This window comes from Rhinichthys klamathensis, unplaced genomic scaffold, assembly GCF_029890125.1.
Source record: "Rhinichthys klamathensis goyatoka isolate OS25496 unplaced genomic scaffold, OSU_Roscu_1.1 h1tg000395l_1, whole genome shotgun sequence".
Classification (NCBI taxonomy): domain Eukaryota; kingdom Metazoa; phylum Chordata; class Actinopteri; order Cypriniformes; family Leuciscidae; genus Rhinichthys; species Rhinichthys klamathensis.
The window spans coordinates 1,688,339-1,712,776 of NW_026606897.1; the positions used below are offsets into that span (position 1 = coordinate 1,688,339).

The following is a 24,438-nucleotide window of genomic DNA, read 5'->3' on the forward strand; positions in this document are numbered from 1 at the left end:
GAATCTAATGTTAGCTTCACTTCCTGTTTCCTGAGATAACTTCATCTGATATCGATTTTTGAAGGCAGCATAATGTATCCCTTGCTGTCTTTGATATCCCACAATCCTGTGCGTTCCACTCAGTGACAGATAAGCTAAAAAAGAAAGATGGCGCCTGAAAGTTGCGGTTGGTGGTCAGTTTGTGTAAATGTACGTTTTTGGCCCACATTCTCCACTTTTTATGTCACTTATAGCTAGAAATTACTATTGTAGTAATTTACTGTAGATCATTACACCGTTACCCTGTCTCAGAAGTCTGTCCAAAATCAGTTTCGGTAGGTATCTTCGTACACAAACGCTGCCTGCAAAGTAATTGCCTAATAGGGCAGCGAAGTCCTCTGCCTAAGTTTTCGGACGCAGCCCTACTCATAGTTTTCAAATAAGCCTGAAGGACTTGATTAGCTGGATCAAGTGTGTTTAACTAAGGTTTAAGCTAAACTGCAGGGCTGTTATGACACCCTTCTCTCTCAGGACTTTTGCGGTGTTAACCCCACATTGCGGTGAAAAACGTGTATGGAGTGAAATGATGCAGCGTTAGAATGTTAAACCTAGATGCTTAGCAACCGACAGCCAATCACGTGCCTCGTTTTCACGTTTTGGACCATCACGGAAACACAGCACGTTGTATAAACATTATGTTTCAGCATCTGAGGGGAAAAAAAATGTCAATTGGACAATTGGAGTAAAGAAGAGACCATTTAATTCCTTCCTTTTTAGTCCAAAAAGGCCTTTCAGGATAAACTTGATAGTACAGTCAGCAAATATGATATGAGGATGTGCAATACTAGAGCATTTATGTAAACATACTGTGTGCGGCATTAGCCCAATCAGTGTACAGTGTGAAACGTCACTGTATGGATACCCAGAAATAATTGTTAACCCTAGGTAAAGTACTGTATGAGCAGTGTGAAACGTGAAGCAAGATAACCCAGGAATCTCTTTATCCGTTGTGAATGACCCAGGGTTAACTATTTCACGTGTGAAAAGCCCTCAAGAGATGATCAAGAAAAGATGGGATAAAGAGCTTACGAAAAGGCTTGAACCAACATGAGAGCCACAACCTTTTCCTTTTAAATTGTGCACCAGAGCTCACAAACTTGATTTTGTTTCCAACTTGTTCCCTTACCTGCCACAAGAACTGCATGATGTGTTTGAGTACTTAACATCTGACAGACTGCACAGAAAAGACAGAACATGAAAAGTGAGTAATCGACACAGAAATTACAGAAAGATTAGTCTGACTCAAAGCTGTGACAGAAACAGAGGACAGAGTAACAAGTGCAGAGACAATACAGACAGAACGTGAATCAAAGCAGCCTCTGTTTATTAGTGCAAATATCTGTTTAAAGGCCTTGCATTACATACAAGCAACTTTTGCCCGGTTTCACAGACAAGGCTTAAGCCTAGTCTCAGACTAAAATGCATGTTTGAGCTGTTTTAACTGAAAGCAACTTGCACTGACATGTCTTAAAATATGTCAGTACCATTGTTTTGTCTCAAGATTCACACCAGTGAAGTTTTTTTAGGGTGCGTCTATAAAAACAACTTAAATGTCCAAATTAACTAAGGCTTGCTTAATCCTGGCTTAATCTAAGCCCTGTCTGTGAAACCGGGGCTTTTATGCTTTTAAGAGCCAACCAAAAATAATTATAATAATCTGTCAGAGTGAATATTAGCAATTGTTTTCCATGTAAAATAACTACTTTTAAAAGATCATCAATGGAGAAAGATGCTTTTTGCCAAATGGTGGTTATAACACCTACCAGCAGGGGCAAACTGGACCATGCTAACCAGTCAAACATTGACCCCTTGCTTGCTATTGCTAGTCGCTTTAGTCATCGATAGTTTCCCAGTTTTCCCAAAAGAGAAGATTTTGATGTCATGTTGACTTTATAAGTGTACTGTGCCCTTAGCATAATACTGTTGTGTAATTACAGCATTAATCATATTAAAGCTGCATATTGAAGAGTTTGCATAGTCTCAACAGACTAAAAAAAAGAGCTGTCTTTGATCCACTTTATAATCCAGATGGGTTCCTCAAGCTGCCATAGTCTTAAATGTCAGGCAAACATGCACATGACATTGCAAAGCATTTTCAGCTTCATTCTCATGAAATGTGGACCCTACAGGCACAGTCCAGGTTGAAATAAAATTGCCCTTTTATACGTGACTTAATTTACAGGCTTCTCTTGGCTTTGTAGTGGTACAATGCCTCAATGAAAGGCAGATGAGTTGTAAATGTCAGTAAAAGTTAGCATCCTTTAGGGAGTGTCTTGCACTACAGTGGCTGGTTCAAGAAAAAGTAAAAAAAAGAGACTTTAGTTCATAAATAAGTCTTTTTACATTCCATCCAATATTAAGGAACCAACATAAAACCCACTGAGTATAAAGATTTATCAGGCTATGATCGTACTAGTATATACAGTATTTCTCATTTTATTGGTCTGAGGATTTGATATACAAGACAGGTAAAGCCACAATATTGCACATAATACGCAGCGAGTGTAGCACTTTTTGTGAGGCTGCAATTTCTGGTGGATACAGGACATTTTACTGTGTTCTCTTGGAAGAGGATACAAAGGGATAGAGTGATGATCCACTAGGTGAGGGTCTGACTCTTTTCAGAAGGTAGGTTTGATGGAACAGGCAAAACAATAAACCCTCGCCATTCACAGGAGATCCAGAGATCAAGCAAACCCCATGTCACACTTCCTTCCTATTAGAGTATGAAAGTCCACAAATACTGTGGTCATAGTGTTTGTGAGTCTTGAATAAGTGAAAAATGACATGGGTTTCCAAATGTTACCTCTCAGGGATCTCATAGCTTGACTTATGTGGGAGTGAAAGTCATTCTCTGAATCAGACATGCAGCTTTGAATGGCTCTATACCAAACTTTATTGTCAGTATAGGCAGCTCCCTTTTAAGACAGATTTTGGTGTTAACATGTAGCTAATATATCAATCAGATACTACTATTTCAGAACTGAATAAAATATTTGTAATTGACTTTGACACAATGCCTTCTGGGCAGGGATGGATGGATGGATGGATAGATAGAGATAGACTTCCTGTGAGGTGTGTCAAATTCAAATCAATTTCAAACTTGAAAGAGAGCCAATTATTAAGTACTGGATTCTGCACATCCCTGATTTAGGGATAGCTTTAACCCCAAATTATATTTGAGAAGCTGCCTTAAAATTTGGCTATATTCTCCAGTTTACTGGGGCAGCTTTTGTGTCAGGAACGTTCATATATGTCTATGTAGGCAGCTCACTAGGGTTTGGAACAGAGCCCATCTGTACATGCATGGCAAATTGTTCTGTGAGTGGCGAAAATCTACTGCGTCTATCTGCACTACCTGCAGTGCTTGTCTGGGTCTCGACCCTGCAGAGTGCCCCCGGAAACCTTGTCCGAATCCACCGGGCAAGCAGGAAGAAGGGTGGAAGAGAGCAGAGGGAGGACAGGGGACAGTGGGTCTTCGCTTGGGGAGGTGGAGGCCGAGGAGGTAACAGAGGAACCCTGGGACGGGAGGGACCCCAAGGACCTGACCGAAGCCCAAGAAGACAGTCTGGGTGATATCGGGGGGCCAAAATCAGGGGTAAAAGGAGGGGAAGACACTGGGGCCTTGCGGATAATCTTAATCCCAGACCTGTCCCGGAGGTTTTCCTCATTGTCTGTATCAACGGCATTTGGAATGAAGTTGACCATGCACTTTAAAGGCAAACACAAGCTAGAAGCTTCCTCTACTGTTGATGCCATCCAGCTACAAACAACAGAATAACAGCAGAAGTTCGAGTAAATGATGGGGAAAACCATGATATGTTGGGAGACATTTATGTTAGTCAGGTCAGTGAAGAGATAGCATCAGAAAATGGATAAGGATCTACAGTCTGGTTTCTAGCTCTAAGACTCATCACCCTGGAATCCTATTCTGCTGAAATACCTTTCGGATGCCTGTCTAGAGAGCTCTGCTTTCTGTAGCTCCTCATCCTTCTCCTCCTCTTCCTCCTCTCTGTGGCGAAAAGGAGGTATTGAGGGTTGTAAGGAGGGATGGGCACAGGAAAGGAAAGGTAAAGCGAAAATGAAAGGAGAGGACAAGAACAAGAACCTTCACCACATGCTCTGACGGTAGAAGAAATGACACAGGAAATCATAACACAAAACATATAGACAAAGTCATATTACGTTACTTGGTTAAACTTTTCTGGTATTACAAAATGACAGTCACATCAACACAACAAGGAGGATACAAAACATTGTGAATAAAGCTGCCTTCACATTTTATAAGAATGATTGTAAGTTATTTTACCAAAAATTCGGAATCATCTACACGCTGATTATCTAGATAGAATGGTGAATGCACACAATAGTGTGGGAAATGTTTATGGTCGCTACACTTTCTTCAAAATCCCTTAAATATTGACTAAATATCTTCTTTACAGTTTGGCTTTAATAAGCCAATTTCCCCAAGGAATATGCAAGAATGAAGCAACCGTCCTACATGATTCCTATTATTTCCGACAACAAAGCAATTGAACACAACATACGTCTACAGCATGACCAGTGTAGTCCGACTCCTGAACTCTTACAAGCTGATTCTTTTTACTGAATCAAAAGGATACAGTGCAACTAGTCCAGTCCAGTCCAGTCCAATTCCCGAACAAATGACTCTGAGTCAGCTCGTTTTAATGAATCAAACACGGATAACTTATGCCGCAATCAAACTAGACGCAAAATTTCACTACAACATAATATGACGTTTTTGTTTAAATATAATTCAACATTTAATGTCCAAAATGGAATAATATTCACTCCACTTTACTGCAATGCTTTTAATATAGCTTTTAATTCAAATAAGAGGTTATGATGTGACATCAATCTTTTATTGGTCACATGTCTTTATATGATAAAAATTCACAGGTCAGAGTTCACCAAACTTGAACTTTGGCACGTAAACGAAACTCGTATGAGCATGCATTTCCTTCCACTTGTGTATGCTTGGAAGTCAAGTCAATGGAACGAAAAGTGAAGTCTGGTTGTTCAATTGATGTGAACTGTAGTTAAAGATGCACATTATGTGTTTTGTCAGCAACATTTTATAAATATTTATTAATTAAATATCATGCTTTTTGTTTATTATAGTTGTTTAATACATAGTTAAGGCCAACTATTGGATTGAATTTATGCAAGCACACAAAAGACTATGAAAGTCGTCAAAAAGTGTGTAAGCCAACATTTTGTAAGAATTGCATTAATTCTTTAAAAAAAATATGAATAACTCAAGTACTAAAAAAAAAATTGTTTCTGGAACTATTATGGAGCCATAGTTTTTAGGAGGATTCTGAACCAGATTCGTTAAAATCGTCACAATTCTCATCCCATTGTCAGATCAGACCAATAACTGATTTTTGGGTCATGACCCACCAGTTGAGACCCAGTGAGATACACAACAGTTAATACAGCAAATAATTAAGACCTTTAGGAGGAAGAGGAGAAGTCCTGTGCCTCACTGCTCAAGGGTCTCTCTCTCTTTCCGTCTCTTAGTAGACTGGTATTTATTACTAATATGGAAAACACCGCACATCAAAGGTCCTTCTAATTTCCTGTGGTGGGTTAGCTAACAGACATCAGGATCAGATGACTGACTGAGATGAATTCAACTATCTATCAACCAAACAGCTCTAAGAAAAATAACCCATGAAGCCCATCACTAACAGCATATCCTGTCATCAATAATTAAAAAGCAGAAGCAGTCTGTGCAGCTCAACAAAAGAAAAGTAATGTGAAATATAAAGAGATTGTGACAGGAGTATTGCTGACCCTCACACATATTCTTGGGTTTCAGACAGACACAAGTTCACAGCAACAATTTTGTTCGTATTTAATGTAATATTGATTTTGACTGATGCTGGTTGCTTATAACTGTGTGATGACAGATATTTTCTTTAACACAAATTCAATAGAGAAAGTTTACGTTTCAAGTACAATCAGACATCAAAACATTTTAACATACAAGAGAGACATTTCTTTTTTTTTAATTTACTATATTTTAACCAGTCTTGTTTTCCATTAAGAACATGTAAACATCCTTAAAACAAGATACATTTACTTAAATTTAGATAATAATATCTCTCTTATTTTATTAGCCCATTGGTAAATAATAATACGGTACAGTTCAAAAGTTTGGGGTCAGTAAGATGTTTTAAATGTTTTTGAAAGAAGGCTCTTGTGCTCAAGGCTGCATTTATTCAAAAATAATGTATTCAAAAATACAGTAAAAAACAATATTGTGAAATATTATAAGAATTTAAAATAACTGTTTTCAATTTTAATGTGTTTTAAAATGTAATTTTTGCCGTGATGGAAAAGCTGCATTTTCAGTATCATTACTCCAGTCTTCAGTCACATGATCCTTCAAAAATCATTCTAACATGCTGATTTGGTCCTCAAGGAACATTTCATGTTATTATGCATATTATGTTCATATTATTAAAGTTGAAAAAAGTTAGTTAATATTTTTGCGGAAACCATGATCAACTTTTTTTAAAGAATTCTTTGATGTATAGAAAGATTAAAAGAACAGCATTTACATGAAATATAAAAATTTCTTTACTGTGACTTTTAATCAATTTAATGCATTCTTGCAGAATAAAAGTATTAATTTCTTTCCACAAATAAATAAATTACTAACCCCAAACTTTTGAACTTCAGTAGCCTATATAAATTAATTTTATTATATTTATAATTATATATTATTTCATTTTATGGAATTAATTTTTACTATGGACTATATCTAATTTGATGAATTTGAAATTTTGAAATTTTTCTTGTTGCAATGTTTGTATTTCTACTTTGTTTCTCATTGCGGGCTCTAATTAATCAAATGGGACGGCCGATTCCACGCACTGCCGAGTAGATTTTCCGGGGCTCTAGTAAGATTTGCTCAGACACACAGAATACCTCCAGATTTTTCAACATTCCACTAACACAGAGCGGCTGAGCTGGCCGTACTCTCACTCTTCCACAGCCTCACGTGAACTTACTGTGTCCCTCCAAACGACTGACTCGCTGGATGAGAGAAAAAACATATGAAGCTTTTTCAATGGCTGATATACAGCTGCGGATATCTGTGCGTTCCCCTTTGTCCCTTGAAACATTCATAGGATATGAGTAAGTTGTATGATTATAGTTTACAACTAAATATACAAGGACAAGATTGAGAACCTCATGCTGTGCTACAGCCCTGAGAAGTATGCATGGTTTGTACCTCCATATTTCAGTAACTTCCTATTTCCCTCTCAGCCTCACAGGTTCCCAACGCCTCCCTCGTGTGTATGTGATTAATATGAATGTCTGTGCACTAGCAAGCGCCCTCCATCTCTCCCTCAGAGCATTATTAAATTCTCAATCTTCTTTTGGGGCTTAAAAAGTCTTATGTCAAAAGTAACATGATAGAACACCCAATATAAAACTGCTTCCTGTTCTTTAAAAATCAGTACATCCTAAACTACACATAGTGTTTTATGGCTGAAAGTGAATACATGTGATCAGGGGAAGGTAAAAATGGCTTAGTGTAGGATTTTCACTTTCAATTTTTCATAGACCACGCAAGACAACAGTTGAAAGTGTCATATCATTGTTTTTACTTTAAAAAAAAATATTTTCATAGTGTATTTTTGTTGTTTTTTTGGTACTTGTACTTTGGAGGTATTTGTTAATAATCTAAAATAGTTTAAAATAATAAAATAACCTGTCTAAAACTAAATCAATAATGTAAAAGCAAATAAATAAATAAGTGAAATGACTGAAATTTCACTTGTTTAAACAATTCTGTTATTAGTTTTTAAACTGCAGAAATACAAAATATAATTTCAAAAGTCAACTTCTCGCTCTGTCTTTCTCTCTTCTCACCGTCAGCTAAATGAATAAATGTAAATGTAAATGTTCTCACCTTTCACTGATATCTTCAATCCTCTGGCCATTAAAGGGCAGGATGTTGGGTGTGTGGCTGTGGCAGGGGGAAGTAGGAGCAGAAGTGTGGCCTTTCCCATTTTGGAGCGAGTGTCTTCGGCTACGTCGTCGTTCCAAACCCCGCCTCTCAGGTGTGGCCCCCACGCTGGCCCGACGCCGACTTTTATGTCCAGATGGAGAAGGCTGAGCCTCATCATCGCCATCTTCATGACGAAGGATTGACTATGGATATACATGACTATTAGACTAACAGCAAATAGAAAATGTTGCATTAAAGCATCACAGCTAAGGATAAATCAAGGTCTACCTATAGAGTCAAAATATTTGGCACAAAAAACATGCATAGCAATTGTTCATTATACGTTTTTGTGTGAAAAAAATATTTTATAGTTTCATATCATTCAGTTACACTGGTGTGAATTTGAACCTCTGGATCAATCAGACGTTGTCCAATTGAAAAGCAAACTGAGCATGTGCTAACCTCATAGATGTTGAATTGCTCCACTAGATCCAAGTCTGTGCCCTTCCTGTTGACGTGCCTCTTGGCCACGGCCTCCATGCCCTGCTCCTCCAGACTGTCCACCACATCATAGAAAGAGTCCTGGTCTGGCAGACCAGCTAATGTCTGGAGGAACACCACAGATATGTGAGGATATTTATAACAAACACATGAAACTGAGAGTCTGCAAAAAGAGTCTGAAATCTTTGAAACATATACTGTGCAGGTACCTTGTTGATAAGGGTCATGGCATAAACCAACAGCTCAGTGTCCATTCCATCTTTCTCATCCAGGATTTCCATGGGATTGGACCAGGGCTTACAGCCTGGATACACATAAATAAAAAGGGTCATAAACTCCTGTCCATTTAGTCAATTTAGACCTATTTAGTAAGGTTTTCATTTCAAGAATTTCACTTTTTAATGAAGCCTTTTTCTTTGTTATTGACACATTCTTCACAAGGTTTTATTTTTTATTTTATGCCCACAAAAAATTACTAAATTAATTCTAATTCAGAAATAGAAGAGGTGCATTCTTACGGAGCCCCTAAAGGGACATGGTGGTGGAAAAAAATATGACATGGGAGGAAAAATAATAAGTCAATGCTTTTGCCCCGAGAAACTTTGCGTTCCCTTGCAAAAACGTTTGCGTTCCCCGAGAGACTGTGCGCTCACTCACAAAACCTTTCGAGCTCTTTGCGAGCGAACGCAAAGTTTCTCAGTGGAACAAAAAACATTTGCGAGAGAATGCAAAAACATTGACAAATTATGTGACACCATGTCCCTTTAGGGGCTCCGTACATTAAAGTCATTGTATGTTTGAATATCATTTTTTATGTTTTCCTGAATAAATTAATATATTCTGACAAAACTGAACGTCATGTAATTCACCCAAAAAATATTCTTTATTTGATGGTAGTTGATTTGAATTCACAGAATTCAAAGGAACTGTGGATTAGTACCCTTCTTGTGGTATTTGTTTAAATATGGCTGGTTCAGAAGCAAATGAGCAGCATTAGTTTGAGGAGAAAATGTCTGTTATGTAGATTATTAGCTAAAGACGTTCTGCTTCATCTGCCAGCCTGTCTGTCTCTCACTGGGAGACCAGAGACAGCCTTCTCTCCTCTTATGTAACAGTATTAAACCCTGTTTTCATCCTAGCTGTCTTATCTTAGTAGCTCTGGTCCTATCAACACCTTTTTCCAATGAGCTCAGTCCATTAATCTTGATTTACTCCTGCTGTATTTTGTTCACTCTCAAAGCAGAGGTCGATAATATGAGCAATTACCAAAGAGTTGACTCAGCAAACAGATTGTTCTCAGAACTTCCCTAAAGTTCTGGTAAGGTTCTCTCAAAGTTATGAACAAATGTTCTTCCAGTAGCGTTAATAGAATGTTGTTCAAAGTTATCCGGCCTTTAATAATGTACTCAAAACTTCTCTTTCTTTGTACGTTCATCTAACATTTTTAAAATGTTACTAGTTTCAGAATGCTTAGAGAACATTCAAAAATAATGTTTAACATTCAGAAACATACTTAATGGGAACATTAGCAAAATGTTCTTAGGACAACAGTCAAAGTTTGTTAACTGTCAGCTTCGCTTGTTGCTTCCTCTCTTCTCCTGTTTTAACCTGAAGGGAAACAAACCTCCCCAGAGGAGTTTCTCCCCGTCATCTCTGTCCCACAAACATTGTAACAGCCAGACTCTGGATACGAGCTCAGCTTGGACTCAAATACAGAGACTGAGAGTTGAAAAGAGCTGAAAATGGATTTCCAGAGACACTCTGAAAACTTTCCAAGAGTATTTCACTTTCCATATTGTGTGTGTGTGTGTTTGTGTGTGTGTGTTTGTTTGTTTGTTTGTTTGATGTGTTCAAACTACCTTGCTTGGTGTCAACGGTGTTGACAGCCTGGATGAGGAGGGGTGCGTTGGTCTCGGTGTATTCTACAAAAACCAGCAGCAGCTTCAGAGCAGTTTTAACAACCAACCGGAACTGCAAACATGTACACACACACACACACACACACACACACACACACACACAAAGAAAGAAACAATATTTATCTCTGTACAACAACATACACTAATCTTAGCATTTGCCTTTACACTCCATAAAATGATATTCTGCTGTAGCCCACACTTGATCTTACACTATCTAGACTCTGTCTAAATTAAGTGTGTATTTAAAGGGTATTAAAGCCCAGGGAACATCTTGACACTTTTTCCTGAATTGGGTCACATGGAGGATATTGATAACAACATCTGACACATGACTGCAAACTGACAGGAAGAGGAGCTACTTTAAATGTCCTGCAAGGTCTCTGTGATATGACCCCTGTTTTTTTCTCTCTCTCTCTGTACCATGTTCCAGAGAAGTCACGGATTTAGCTTTTCTTTTCCAATGTACTTTCTTGCCCGTGTTCTTTCCAGTGTTCTTTCTCACGTCTCAGTTACGACTGTAACCATGGTTCCCTGAAAAGGACGCTGCGTTGAGAATGACGTTGTGGGAACGCTCCGCATGACTGCTTCGTGAAGCAAGTGTGAAATCAGTCCAATGGTGTGACGGGATGTCCTAGGTGGGTGGAGTCACTACCAGGAAACTATAAGGCCTGCCCAAATAAAGCAACGCTAGCTTCTGATAGGATAAAGTCATTGACAGGCATGCAGGAAGTATGGCAGGGGGACACAGCGTCTCGTTCCTCTTTCAGGGAACCAAGGTTACAGTTGTAATCGAGATGTTCCCTTTCAAGGGAACTCGCACTCCGTAGAGAATGACGCTGTGGGAACGTTTATACCCACGCCGCCATAAAGACAAGTGCCTGATTTGTATGAAATCGTGAAGAGCAGCACTAAGACGAGAGTCCAGGTCTAGATTATAAAACCTAACAAATATGTGTGGAGAGGACCATCCCGCCACATTTTGCAGGGACACACGGTAAAATAGCCTTAGAGGCAGCCATACTCCTAGTGGAGTGGGCCCGGACTGACATAGGTGAAGGTTGTCCGGCAGACTCATATTCAAGAGAAATAGCCTCAACTATCCATGCATTCTCTGCTTAAATGCTGGGACCCCTTGCTGGGTGACCCAAAACAGACGAACAGCTGTTCAGATTTACGCCACAGGGCAGCTCTGTGCACATAAGCAACTAAAGCTCAAACTGGACAAAGCAGATTGTTTCTTTCCAGGTCTGGATCCCGAAAGCGAAGAGGACAGAAGGCCTGCAGCACAGATCTAGCCACATTTGTGGGGACCTTAGGAAGAATGTAACCCGACTTAGGGTGAAAAAATGCCTTCACCATGCCAGGTGCAAACTCAAAGCTCGAAAGGGCAACCAACAGGGCTTGCAATAACCTACTCTTTTATGAGACGTGAAAGCAAGGAGAAACAAAGCTTTAAGAGTCAGGAACTTGCCTGGAACCTCCTCAATAGGCTTGAAGGGAGCCAAGGACAGGCCTTCTAACACCAAATCCCAGGCAGGCACCCTGCAGGCGCAGCCTCAAGGTACCACGGAGGAAACAGGTTCCCAATGGCTCTCTCCCCAAGGACATAACACCCAAAGGAATGTGGTAAGCAGCTATGGCAGCCATATAGACCTTTAAGGTGGACGGGTACAACCCTGCGACAAATTTGTCTTGCAGGAACTCAAGCTCTGTACCAACAGGGCAGTTAACTGGGTCCAGCTGATGACCTCTGCACCAAGAAGTGAATACTCTCCACTTCAGGGCATAAAGTTTCTTCATGGAAGGAGCTCTGGAGTGAAGTGTGGTCTCAACAACCTTGGTTGAGAGACCATAATCTATGAGCTGGGCCCCCTCAGAGGCCAAGCCCACAGTTTCCACAACTCTGGATGGGGGTGATGAATTGGGCCCCCTGCATGGGACAGAAGCTCCCTCCTGATCGGAATCTGAGCCGTCGAGGAGGGACACAAGGTCCGAGAACCATACTTGGCCTGGCCACATAAATCATGTGTATCCCCACCGGTAATGTAGCGAGGGCAGGAAGGAACACAATTTAAAATGTTATTTGCTTGCCATAACTCTTATATATGAGACAGACAACACCAAATAAGACAAAAACGATTTCAACAGAGAGCGTTTACTGAAGACACAGAAGCTAGTGTTGTTTTGTTTGGGCAGTCTTTATAGTTTCCTGGTAGTGACGTCACCCGCCTATGAAGTCCCGTCACACCATTCGACTAATTTCACACGTGCTTCATGACGCAGTCACACCAAGCATTCCCACAGCATCATTCTCGACGCAGCGCGAGTTCCCTTGAAAGGTAAATAAACTTAATTTAATATATATATACTCTGAAAACATGCCATATTATCTTACAAAATTTTGCTTCTGAAGTAAAGTATCTGTAATTATCAAGCATCATATTTTTACAGGAAACAATACATAAATATTGTAAATATTTAATATTAAATACATAAATATTTAAAAAATAATCTCCTTTGCAAAAATGCATATGCTTTCAGCATTATAGATTGAGACACTGAGGCATGATATTTTTAGGAAAACAAGGTGAAAGAGAGAAGAGCCCTGAAATCCAATAGACATAAGTGAAAAGTAAATAAAACAGAAGTAAATAAGAGCAAAAAATACAGGATCATGAATGTGATTGTGAGTATGGAGGAAAGTGGAGGAACAGCGGGAGAAACAGATCTGTGTTTAATAATGTTAGAGCTGCTCTTTTAAACCATACAGTGCATTCCACATGTACCATATAACAGGAAGAGAGAGAGAAGAGGCAATAGGAAATGCATTTAAACACTGCTGTATCCAGCACAGAACTGCTCAAACATCTGCTGATTTGGTGATCACAAACATCCATTTCACATCCAACCTCTACCACATACACACACGCACACAGGTTTATATGTTTTATGGGGGCTTTCCATAGACATAATGATTTTTAAACTGTACAAACTGTATATTCGATTCCCTAACCCACTTCGTATATAAGCTGTTTTCCTCATGGGGACCAAAAAATGTCCCCACAAGGACGAGGATTTCGGATATTGACCAACCCACACACACACCTGTCCTGTCCTATCATATATGCTCATTTTTGCCACTAGAGGGCTGGACAGGACCCAGAAAGAACACTGCGTGCCGTGCGAACCTGTGCCACACTCTGTGTGCTGGCACACCTAGAAGTTGCCCTGCTGAGTTAAAGCATGCTTTACAAACATTTGCTCAAATGAACATAAATACAGGGGAAAAACAGGAAAGTCAGTCATGAACACTGCGTGCAAAACTACGGCACCCTCTGAGTATTGTTCAAGCTGGCACACCTGGAAGCTGCCTTAACTTAAAACATTTGCAAACACTGGCTAAAAAGAACATAAATACAAGAAAACGTACCTTTCGGTCCTTATTGAATTCATTACTTCTGAACAAAATAATAGATCTGGTAGGCTCTCAAAACAAGTGTTTCTGATCTACTTTTGAACTACTTTTTGAAGTTTTCAAGACTAGGTTTTAAAACCAAGCAATAAAATTTAATAATATTACCATGAAGTGCATAGGCCCAGCAATATGCAAAATTATACATCTGACATAGGAGGAACAAATGTGATTAGTGTGTCAAAATTGTATTATTTACATATAAATTTTATTTATATAATTTATTTTATTTTATTAAATGCATCAAGCATCGTCATAAGCATGCACCGATATTCTGGCGATACCAATAAGCCAATAATATTCATGTTCTGGCATACCATTTTGTCTAAATAAATGAGAAGTTAAACACTAAAAACCAAAATAAACTGTTTTAAATAAATTACTTAAACTGTTTTAATCTACAAGTGAATTTAGTTGTCAACACATTAATCTACATGAAAAACATTCATTGTGAGATTTTCTAAAAATAACATTTAACAGTGTTATTAAATTATTGGTGTTTTTACAGATTAACTTTAAGTGAGCATTAGATGATGCCAAAGGCAATCTAAATATTAAAAAAGGCAAATAAGCATGCAAAACTAAATATTTAATATTGGCTGACTGTCATATAAATTTGTGGTTTGGTTTCACATTCATGTTTTCATGTCTCTTAATTCGAAATTTAGTCATAGTCATGTTTTCTGTTTCATGCCATGTGATCCTGTCATATGTTCTTGCCATGTGGGTTCCTTTAGTTCATGGCTGCGTTTAACTCCACTTTTAGACACACTCACATATCGGTTATGCACATGTTTTATGTTGTGTAAATATATCAGTGTAACAAGTCATCCACTGGAAGAAGAGTTAAATGACCCACTTGAATCACTGCAAAAAAACATCATGAAGTTAAATACACACACTCATTTAAAATTTTAACAGTGAAATTTCCTTTACCTTTGATCCAACCAGTGTGTAAAGCCACTGTACAGTTTCATTGTGTCTGATAAGCCCATTCATTCCATCCACGTACAGCATGATTTGTCCAAGAGCTAAAAGAGAGAAAGAGATATATACATAATTAGGTTGCTATGCAGGTTTTAATGTATTTCAGTGCATCGTTATACGGTTGGCTGAAGTGTTCTGTGTATTGCTAACTGGTCCAAGTCAAATGAACCCACCACCACTGGTCCTAGATATTCTTGTCCTTTGTTAAACTTAATATTCAACAATATTATTGATTTGACTGCACTGACACTATTGGATGAGAACTGAACTGAGCTGGATGATGACATCACTGTTTCCTGCAGAACTGCTTTATAGATTTAATAATTAAAGGTTCTCTAAGCGATCCTGGGTGACGTCACTTCTTGTTGACGTTCGAACTATTGTCAAACAAAACGGAGGCTAGCTAGACCCTCCCTCCTCCTCATCCGCACACTAACCCCCCAAACCACACCCCCAAACCCTTCTTGTCGGTCATTGGCTGGAACAGTTTGTTATGTTTTGGGGAGCGGGTCGCTGCAGTTTGTTTTTGGTGCTGTTTGTGAAGCATGGGCTGTCTACAGAGATCGCGTTTCTTTACAGTGTGTTCAGGGGACAGGCAGCCAGCGGATAGTGAGGAGATGTTTGCTGTATGTGACAAAAAATGTTTTGGCCTAAAAAACACATGACATCGCTTAGAGCACCTTTAATGATCTTTACAACAGAATTGAATCAACACTGAATTGACTTCAGCTGAACAATGACACTATTTTCTTTTAGAGCTGCTGTACAGCCGATATTAACTCTGTCTACATCATTGAATCATTCTCCTGTTATCACTGTAAAGCTGCTTTGAAACAATCTGTGTTGTATAAAGCGCTATTTAAATAAAGGTGACTTGACTTATAGCTTGGGTCCAGTGTTCGAACCACATAAAAATAGAGATACAATAAAAATTAATATATAATTATTATTCAATAAATAAATAATACAAGTTGTTTGAATAAATAATAATTTAATATTACTTTAATCAAATAATAATAAATGTTCTATTTTATTGGAATAAAAAAGAACAGTTGAATTACTGCCCTGACAAGATCATTGCTTTTTTAAATGAACTGTAGCAGATAACGTTAAGTAACATTATACATTTACTTTTTATTCTTATTTATGCTTACAATATACATTAATGCTACAGCAAAAGCTTTTATCCATATTGCATTCAAGCTATACAGAGCTATACTGATCTTTTTATCAGATCATGTATTCATTGGGAATTGAACCCATGACTAGTGCCATGATTGAGCCACTGGAACACAATAAATAGTTCACTGCTTTGAAGTCAAGTTAATCAATTACATCTACTGGCATAAAATAAGAACTTTATTCCATGTGTGTTAGCGTGGGATTTGAACCTGTAGAGATTTGTATCAGGAGTATGAATTTAACCTCTGGCCCACCTCACCACTGGATTATTCCTCATATGCACAAGTACATTTAGCAACTGCAAGTTCCTAACGTTTTTAGTATATAATATTACTTGAGCAAAATTGTGTGCTTTGGAAATTATTTTCACTTGAAATGCAATAGTGAAGCAAAACTGCTTCATACCACTGGTTAAGAGCTTGTATGTGTGCTTGCATGTGCACAGCAGTGATACAGCAGTGTGGTCAGTGTTTCCATTGTCTCCTTAGCAACTCAGAGGAGGTCTTCTGGTAAAGGAAGTGTCGTGACAGAACTCGAACTATAAAGAAAACTCTTCACACGCCAATGAACCCTCACATATGTGTCCAAAGTTTAAAGTAATCAGAGTACAAACAGATACAGCCCTCTATATGTGAAGAGCAGGATTTTGTTCTGATCAAAGTGAAGAGTGTCAATGAGATCCATCTGGAGCTGTCTGAATACACAATCTGCTGCAAAGAGTTATTGTAACACACACACATTAACTCACCCGCTCCCTTTAACAGGTCAACCGTTCTCAAATAAACAACTGAACTTTGCACAAACTTTAAGGACTGTTACACTTTCAATCTTGACACAGAAATATACAAACACACATCTACAAAACCACATTTATAGGTTAATGCAATCAATTCGCATTGTTGAGTGAGTGTTCTGGAATTTTTCAAGGTAGTGGAGTGGCAATTAAACAATGATGGCGGAAGCGAACTCACCTACGCTTGTTTGGATAGCCTAGTTATACAGGTGAAACTCGAAAAATTTGAATATTGTGCTAAAGTTAATTTATTTCAGTAATTCAACTTAAAAGGTGAAACTAATATATTAGTAGATTCATTACATGCAAAGAGAGATATTTTAAAGGGGTCATATAATGCCATTTTTGTACAAGTTAATTTGAATCTTTAGGGTCTAAATGAAAACTTTGTAATATACTTTTATAAAAAATTATCATTAGTATTTTAAGAAAACAAAAATTTTACCTGGTAAAAAAAACCTCTGTTTTCAGCACGCCGTTTCAGTGCATATGCCTTTAAATGATAATGAGCTTCGCTCACTCCGCCCCTCTGTTCTGCGGGCGTTTTGATACAACGCACGTGGAGTGTTGCCTTGACAACAGTTGAGGGTATAGTTTGGAGTAAGAATGGCAGCGGGAGTCTCTGAGGACACATCTGTGCAATCGTATCAATTTGAACCGGAGTCGCACCCGGAACAAGATCCGCAAAGAAGTTCGACAATTAAGGCTTGAGCAGGACGTTGCTGAATGGTTGGTTAACGTAATGTCACTTTGATCTATTTTTGTATGCACTGGCAGGGTAGAGTAGATACGAACGCTATGTGTTTACTGATGTATACGTTAGTTCATTGACAGATTGACGTTACAACTAATGGTCATGAAAAACTTTTTTTCGCGATTTGCAAAGATTAATATAAAGGTTAATAAAACGATGGGTTACTTAACGTAATCCCGGGTTCTTTGATAACAGAGTGAGGTGTTTCACTATGGGAATTGCTTTGGGCGTGACCAACTACGGAAGCTCCTATGCCACCACGTCTGTTTTTGACAGACAGGTCGACCTGAGATCAGGCTCCGCCCCCACCTATATCACTCAGGTCGACCCATAACGAAGTCATTATAAAGAGATTTCTTCCCGTTCCTGTGCAAGGAGGGAAGTGTTGGTGAAACACCTCACTCTGTTATCAAAGAACCCGGGATTACGTTAAGTAACCCATCTTTCTTTTTCTAACTTCGCTCAGTGTTTCACTATGGGAGATATAGACCACTCCCGGTTTGCACAACGTACGTTATACTTATCATATGGGACCTGATGTGCTGGCTCCTAGCACTGCATGAGCTAAGGATGGCTCCGACACATTCAGTCTATAAAATCGTACAAAAGTGTGCGGTGTAGCCCAACTTGCTCCCGCACAGATCTCCTGGACTGAAACTCCCTTAACTAAGGCCCATGAAGTAGCCATGCCCCTAGTGGAGTGGGCCCTTAAGCCCTCAGGAGGCTGAGAACCCCTGCATTTATATGCTAAAGAGATAGCCTCTATAATCCAATGGGACAGTCGCTGGCGTGACAACGGCTTCCCTTTGTGAGGAGTAGCCCATGACACAAACAGCTGGTCATTCTTCCTGAAACCTGCTGTCCTTTCCACGTACACACGAAGCGCCCGTGCGGGACATAAAGAATTCAATCTCCTATCCCCCGGAGAAGAGAACGGAGGAGGGTGGAAGGCTGTAAGTTCTGTAGTTTGACATCTATAAGACGAGTCGTACTCGGTTACTGACGTAACCTCGGTTCTCTCTAGAGAGGGAACGAGTATTGCGTAAGTTTAGCTTACGCTACGGGAAAGATTCATCTTCTCGAGATATTGAAGCCAAAAAATTATCCTTAATTTTGTATTCATTGTCAACGCAGTGCAGCAGCTAGCAGACCTAGAGCAGGCAGTCTTGCGTGCTCATTGGCTGCCCTGCGGGCATCTGCTGCAGCCTACCAGTGAGCCCCGCGTGACGTCACGCCCAATGAAGGGTGCCCGCGCCTTCATAGCGTCATAGCCCGCCAGAACAATATTTCTTAAATATCTACATGCATGTGTGTGTATTTATATATACAAAATAATTATACACAGTACACACACATATATTATATAAACACAAACTTATATTTTGGATGCAATTAATTGCGATTAATCGTTTCACAGCCCTAAAAAAGATAAATGTCAATCGAGCCATGTAACAATAACATTCAATCACATTTTATGAGATTTTACTCATACTACTTTATGAGCACATTTTACTGAAATTCATGCTGAAATCTTCCTGTGAGGAGTTCTTTAAAGCCTATTTAACAACAGTAACCAAGGGGGCGGAGTTTAAAAAAAGGAAAGATTGATACTGATTTTAAGTTGCAATGGTGAATGTTGACTGTAAAGGTTAGTTTCTATTTTGTGCACTATTGATTTAGAACAGGGAGTAGTTTTATGAGGTGACAGGATTGTGCACAAAAATAATAAAATAAATAACAGAGTGCTAAAAATGCTTCCTATCTTTGTCAGTACTGACACTGCCCAAAATGCATCTATTTGATTCTGACCAAAATGATTTGAATGCACATCATAATTACGATTTCTGAACTTCCATGGAGGGAAAGGCAGCATATGTTCAAGCTGAGAGACTCCGTGGACAGGCAGGAGTCATAACAAACAGACTCGCACGCACACATTGTGCAGTTTAAATATTGCTCTTGAAGCCTGAAATCTCAGCCTGTGTGGCAGTGCAGTGGGGAAAACATTTGAGCAGGCTGATCCACCCAAGCGTAACATGACTTCCATTTGTAGCAGGACACGTAAAGCAGGTCATAACAAGAGCTCAGGGAACTCCATAGGAGGCCACTAAAATCACAGAGCTTCCATTTGACTGGAAAGACTGGAGGAAGAAATAAAACTGAGAGCACTGACGAAGACACAAGCAACAACGGTTGAAGGTCACTGTGACTTTCTGAGCCTTAGTTCAGCTGAAGAAAGGTTTCTGGCTCCATTGAAGAGACTAAATCTGTACTCTTACAGATACTATCCATAGCTAGCTTGCCATTTTAGACAGACAGATAGGGTTATTTTTGTCAACCCAAACACTGGGTTGAGCCTTTTCGGTAATTTTTTGGGGTTACTTTTTCAGTGTTTGGGTAGTTTTTGTGTTAGCCAGCTCCTGGGTCAGACGTAACAACCCAACAGTTGAGTTATTTATTTATTCAGAGCCATTGAATTGGGGCATGTCTTTGGTTTGTGTACATTTTGTTGTATGTATAAAATAAGTACTGTGCTGTAAATCATTTCATTTTATGCAAAGCAACATACAGGACACGATGTGAGTCACATTTCATATTTCAGCTTTAAGTGAAACGCTGAATGACGGTCTGAAGTTAGCAGTTCCCACGGCGAACACAATTCCAGCTCCGGCACGAGAACCAGCACCGTAACGGATAGAGACTGGTCGATTACACTTGAATTAATTCTAGAAGTTTCATTTTTAACTTCTAGTGTTTGTAAAACAAGTTTTAATATATGCAAAATTGTATAGCCTACATAATAAAAAGGTATAAAATATGCTACACTGTAAAAATGTCACGGTGGTTGCGGGAAGGCAAACACAGACGAAGATAAGAAATCCAAAATGACAGGTTTAATGGTAATTCTGGCAAACAGACGATCAGGTAACAACACACACTAACCAAGAAGGTGAACAGACAAGGAGTGACTGAAAAGGAAGAACTTATATAGGAACACAAACTAGGTAACAAGCAACACAGCTGAACAGAATGATCTCATAATGAGGTGATCATGGTAACTAAGAAATGGCGGGAATACAAAGGCATGTGACATGTGCAAATAAACTGAATGTCCATGATAACTGAAATAGAACAGAACAGACTGACATAAAAATTGGCTATTATATTAAAAATTCATGAATAAAATCAACCTATTATGCTGGGTTAAATAAACAAACCAATTTATTGGGTAAAATTGCCCTAACGTGTTCTGTCCAATATTTACCCAGCCCTTGTGCTAAAAACAACCCAAATTGGGTTGTTTTTAAATAAGTGTTTTTTAGAGTGCATGTACGGATCATCATTCAAATACTAAAATCATTTAGCAAAATGGTGTTCGTCCAGAGATTGACACACTGTTTCACGCCAGACCGTTGAAAGAAAGATGAGCTCTACTGGACTCACACAATGAGGTTGTTTGATAAATAGCATACCTAAAGCCTGACTGAATGCGTATACATGGACAGAGGCTTAAAAGTGGAGTCTAAGACATTCACACGCTCACCAGCATATGCATATCAAATTTCAAATCAGCAATAAAACAATAGTAAAAACATAGCATTAAGTTAAACAGACAATGAATCAGTGACAAAAGACAGTGTCTTACACATGCCAAGGTCTTAGAAATGGGCTCTTTGTATTTATGGCAGTTTGTTTTCATATGTGAGTGTCTTAATCTTTTTTTTTTTTAAAGTGGGTAAAAAATGTTTTAACCTGAACTGATCTTGCTTTGTCAAAAAATCTTGACACAGAAATAGGGGTCATATTGAGACACTAAATTGACATGATGAGGGAAAAAAAAAGAATGAGATGAAAAATATATTTCAATGCTTTTGTGTTCCCTCACAGCGTTCTTTGCGAGTGAATGCAAAGTTCGCGAGGGAACAAAAGTTTTTGCGATGGAACGCAAATGCTTTGCGAGTGAACGTAAAGCGAACTTTTTATATATACCGTATATACCTGAATATAAGACGACCCTGAATATAAGACGACCCCCCCATTTTCCAGACTTATTTTTGGAGAAAAATTGATTTTTGTGGAAAAATTATGGTTTTCAACAGAAAATAGTTTTAAGAGCAAATTTCTGAGGCGTTGTTCCAAATGCCTCGCATCACCTGTGCCTCGTGTAGAGGCCCGCTCGTCGGCGGAGACAGGCACATCCTATGCGCTTCCTGCTTGGGCCGTGACCACGCGGAGGCCGCACTCACCAAGGGCGGCTGCCCTGAGTGTGACGGGATGGATTTAACCACCCTGCGGGATCGTCAGCCGGTTTTCGACGACGATCCAACTCCCGTTCTCTCTTTCCCTCTGCTCGAGCCGCGCAAGAAAAAGCGCCGTTCACAGAGGATGCCAGAGCGGACGGAGACAAGCACCCTTCTTCCCGGAAGTACATGACGAGCTGACCAAGTCATGGAAGGCGCCATATTCAGCACGTCTGAAACCCTCTTTCTCCTCTGCGCTCGACGGCGCGGGAGAAAAAGGCTATCAATCGGTTCCTCCACTCGAATATAAGACGACCCCCCATTTTTCAGCCTATTTTTAGGACAAAAACCTCGTCTTATATTCGGGTATATACGGTATATAATAACAAAAATACCAGGGTGGTGCAACTTTACACCTAAAAGAAAATATCACATACTTTTTCATTTCAAAATAAAGCATATGCATCACAGAAGAGGTCTATTCAAGTTAATAGCATGACTGTAATGTATTTAAAATAGATTATCTTAATTAATTTAAATAAACATCACCCCAGAAGATGACAGGCTCTTTTAACTGTAAGGCAAGATTTATAGAGTGTTACAATTTCTCCCATTCATTTTTCTACAAAAGGGTCCGTCTGCTCCTCCTCACGCTGTCTCCGTCTCAGTTCATCCAAAGCTAAAAGACTTTTGTTTCGGTCTGGCTTTGACGACAACTGAAAAAAAGATCATTTATATCTCCTGACCCAACTGTGACACTAAAACCCATTTAGCAACACTGCTAAACTTTACTGTTTCCTGGCACCTTCTTCAGCTTGCAGCTCCGGATTGTACCTGAAACGATCCGTTGAAGCTGGAGCAGAGCCTGCAGGACAACGGCTGCCAGATTCCCATAGCAAGAAAAGAGAGAGGGAGACCGAAGGAGAGCAGAGCGGTGACCAGGCTGAACTCTTGTCTACTGCGTCTCCACATGGGAGAATGAGGAGTTATGAATGCACCACACGCAGGCCAAGATTCCCAGGTGCAGCCGTCTGGTGTGTGTGGCTGGCTGCTGGAGTGACTCTTCATCTTTTATCAATCAAGGCTAATTACTCAAAGCATGTCAGTGACAACATTCCACATGTGTTTTTTTTTTCTTCTTTCTGCTCGTACACATTTGCAAGACTACCGGAATGACACATGCACACAGTCGCTCGTTCACGAGGTGCTGCAATGTCTCCAGAGTCCCTTCGGAGCAGCAGCACACACACTTTTCACTCCATATCGAAGCACATCACTGTTTGTAAAGACATGAACGACCCTGCAGACAGACGGCCAGGGCGTTCGGTGAGAGAGCTGCTGAGAGACAGGTGAAAGATATAATGAGCTGCTCTTCATATGCTTCACGAACCAGAACATTCCAGAAAGCTCCCAACAGGAGGGTTTCAGCACATCGGCTCTGAATGAGAGCACAGGAGATTAAAGCTGCGGGTAATGAGAGCTAAACCGAGCTGATTCCCATCTAATAGATTTGTTTGGATAGGATGTTAAAAGTGTGTCATTTCGGCACTGCTATTGTCACCAAACGTAATCATCAAAACATTTAAACAGATGACAAATATGTTGCTCGTCTTCATTTGTTTGACTGACAGCATTAAGTTAAGCTCAATCGACAGCACTTTTGGCATAATGTTGGTTACCATTAAATTAATTTGGACTTTTCCTATTCTTAAAAAGAGCAAAATCTAAAGTTACGGTGAAGAACTTACAATGGAAGTGAATGGGGCCAATGCTCCAGGCGACACCACTGGTCAAAAGTTTGGGGTCAGTCAGATATTTTTTTTTTTTTTTTTTTTTTTTTTTAAGAAAGAAATAAATTTTACTTTTATTCAGCAAGGATGCATTGAATTGATCAAAAATCCCGGTAAAGACATTTATAATGTTATAAAAGTGTTCTACTTCAATTAAATGCTGTTCTGTTGAACTTATTAATTAATAATAAATCCTGAAAAAATGACATTGCGGTTTTCATAAAAACAGTTTTCAACAATGATAATAATAAGAAATGTTTCTTGAGCCAGTATATAAGAACGATTTTTGAAGGATCATGTGACATGTGGAAATTCAGATTTGCCATCACAGGTTGAATTACATTTTAAAATATATTATAATTTTAAATTGTAATAATATTTCACAATAATACTCTTTTTACTGTATTAAATATAGTGGCTGGGTGGAAGTAGAGGTTAAAATCCGGCTTTCTGAAACCTTCTGTAATCCCTCACTCATGGCCAGCTCCACAGTTGGGAATCCCTGTCTGTTTCTCAAGGCTTTTAAATTCTCTATCCACATATTTAACCATTAGTTACCATGACTCCATCCCAGATTTCATGCGCAGTGGCCAGAACTTGGCAACATTCTGTTTTCTCTCTTATGGTCTTTTCTTCTGCACCCCTCATTTGTTTCATTTACATTTCAAATGTCCCCTAGAACTGGGTCAGCCAAATTTTGGGCCTGTCTGTCAATATGCTACATTTATTTTTATAAGGCTACAGGCCTTCTATCAAGGTTCTACTCTCTG

General features: G+C 39.1%; 1 protein-coding gene across 5 annotated transcripts in view; it reads right to left on the reverse strand.

Moving 5' to 3' along the window:
• Window positions 1–24,438, reverse strand: part of fhod3b (formin homology 2 domain containing 3b) — a 245,730-nt gene that overhangs the window by 66,570 nt on the left and 154,722 nt on the right. For 2 of the 5 annotated variants that reach the window (XM_056234474.1, XM_056234476.1), the window contains 8 exons: window positions 14,858–14,952; window positions 10,390–10,501; window positions 8,740–8,834; window positions 8,492–8,635; window positions 7,991–8,232; window positions 3,983–4,051; window positions 3,398–3,802; window positions 1,166–1,213 (listed from right to left, as the gene is read on the reverse strand). In XM_056234474.1, the coding sequence (XP_056090449.1) occupies window positions 1,166–1,213; window positions 3,398–3,802; window positions 3,983–4,051; window positions 7,991–8,232; window positions 8,492–8,635; window positions 8,740–8,834; window positions 10,390–10,501; window positions 14,858–14,952 (1,210 nt within the window). The remainder of the gene's footprint in view (window positions 1–1,165; window positions 1,214–3,397; window positions 3,803–3,982; window positions 4,052–7,990; window positions 8,233–8,491; window positions 8,636–8,739; window positions 8,835–10,389; window positions 10,502–14,857; window positions 14,953–24,438) is intronic. The other 3 variants (XM_056234475.1, XM_056234477.1, XM_056234478.1) reach the window with 3 other exon arrangements.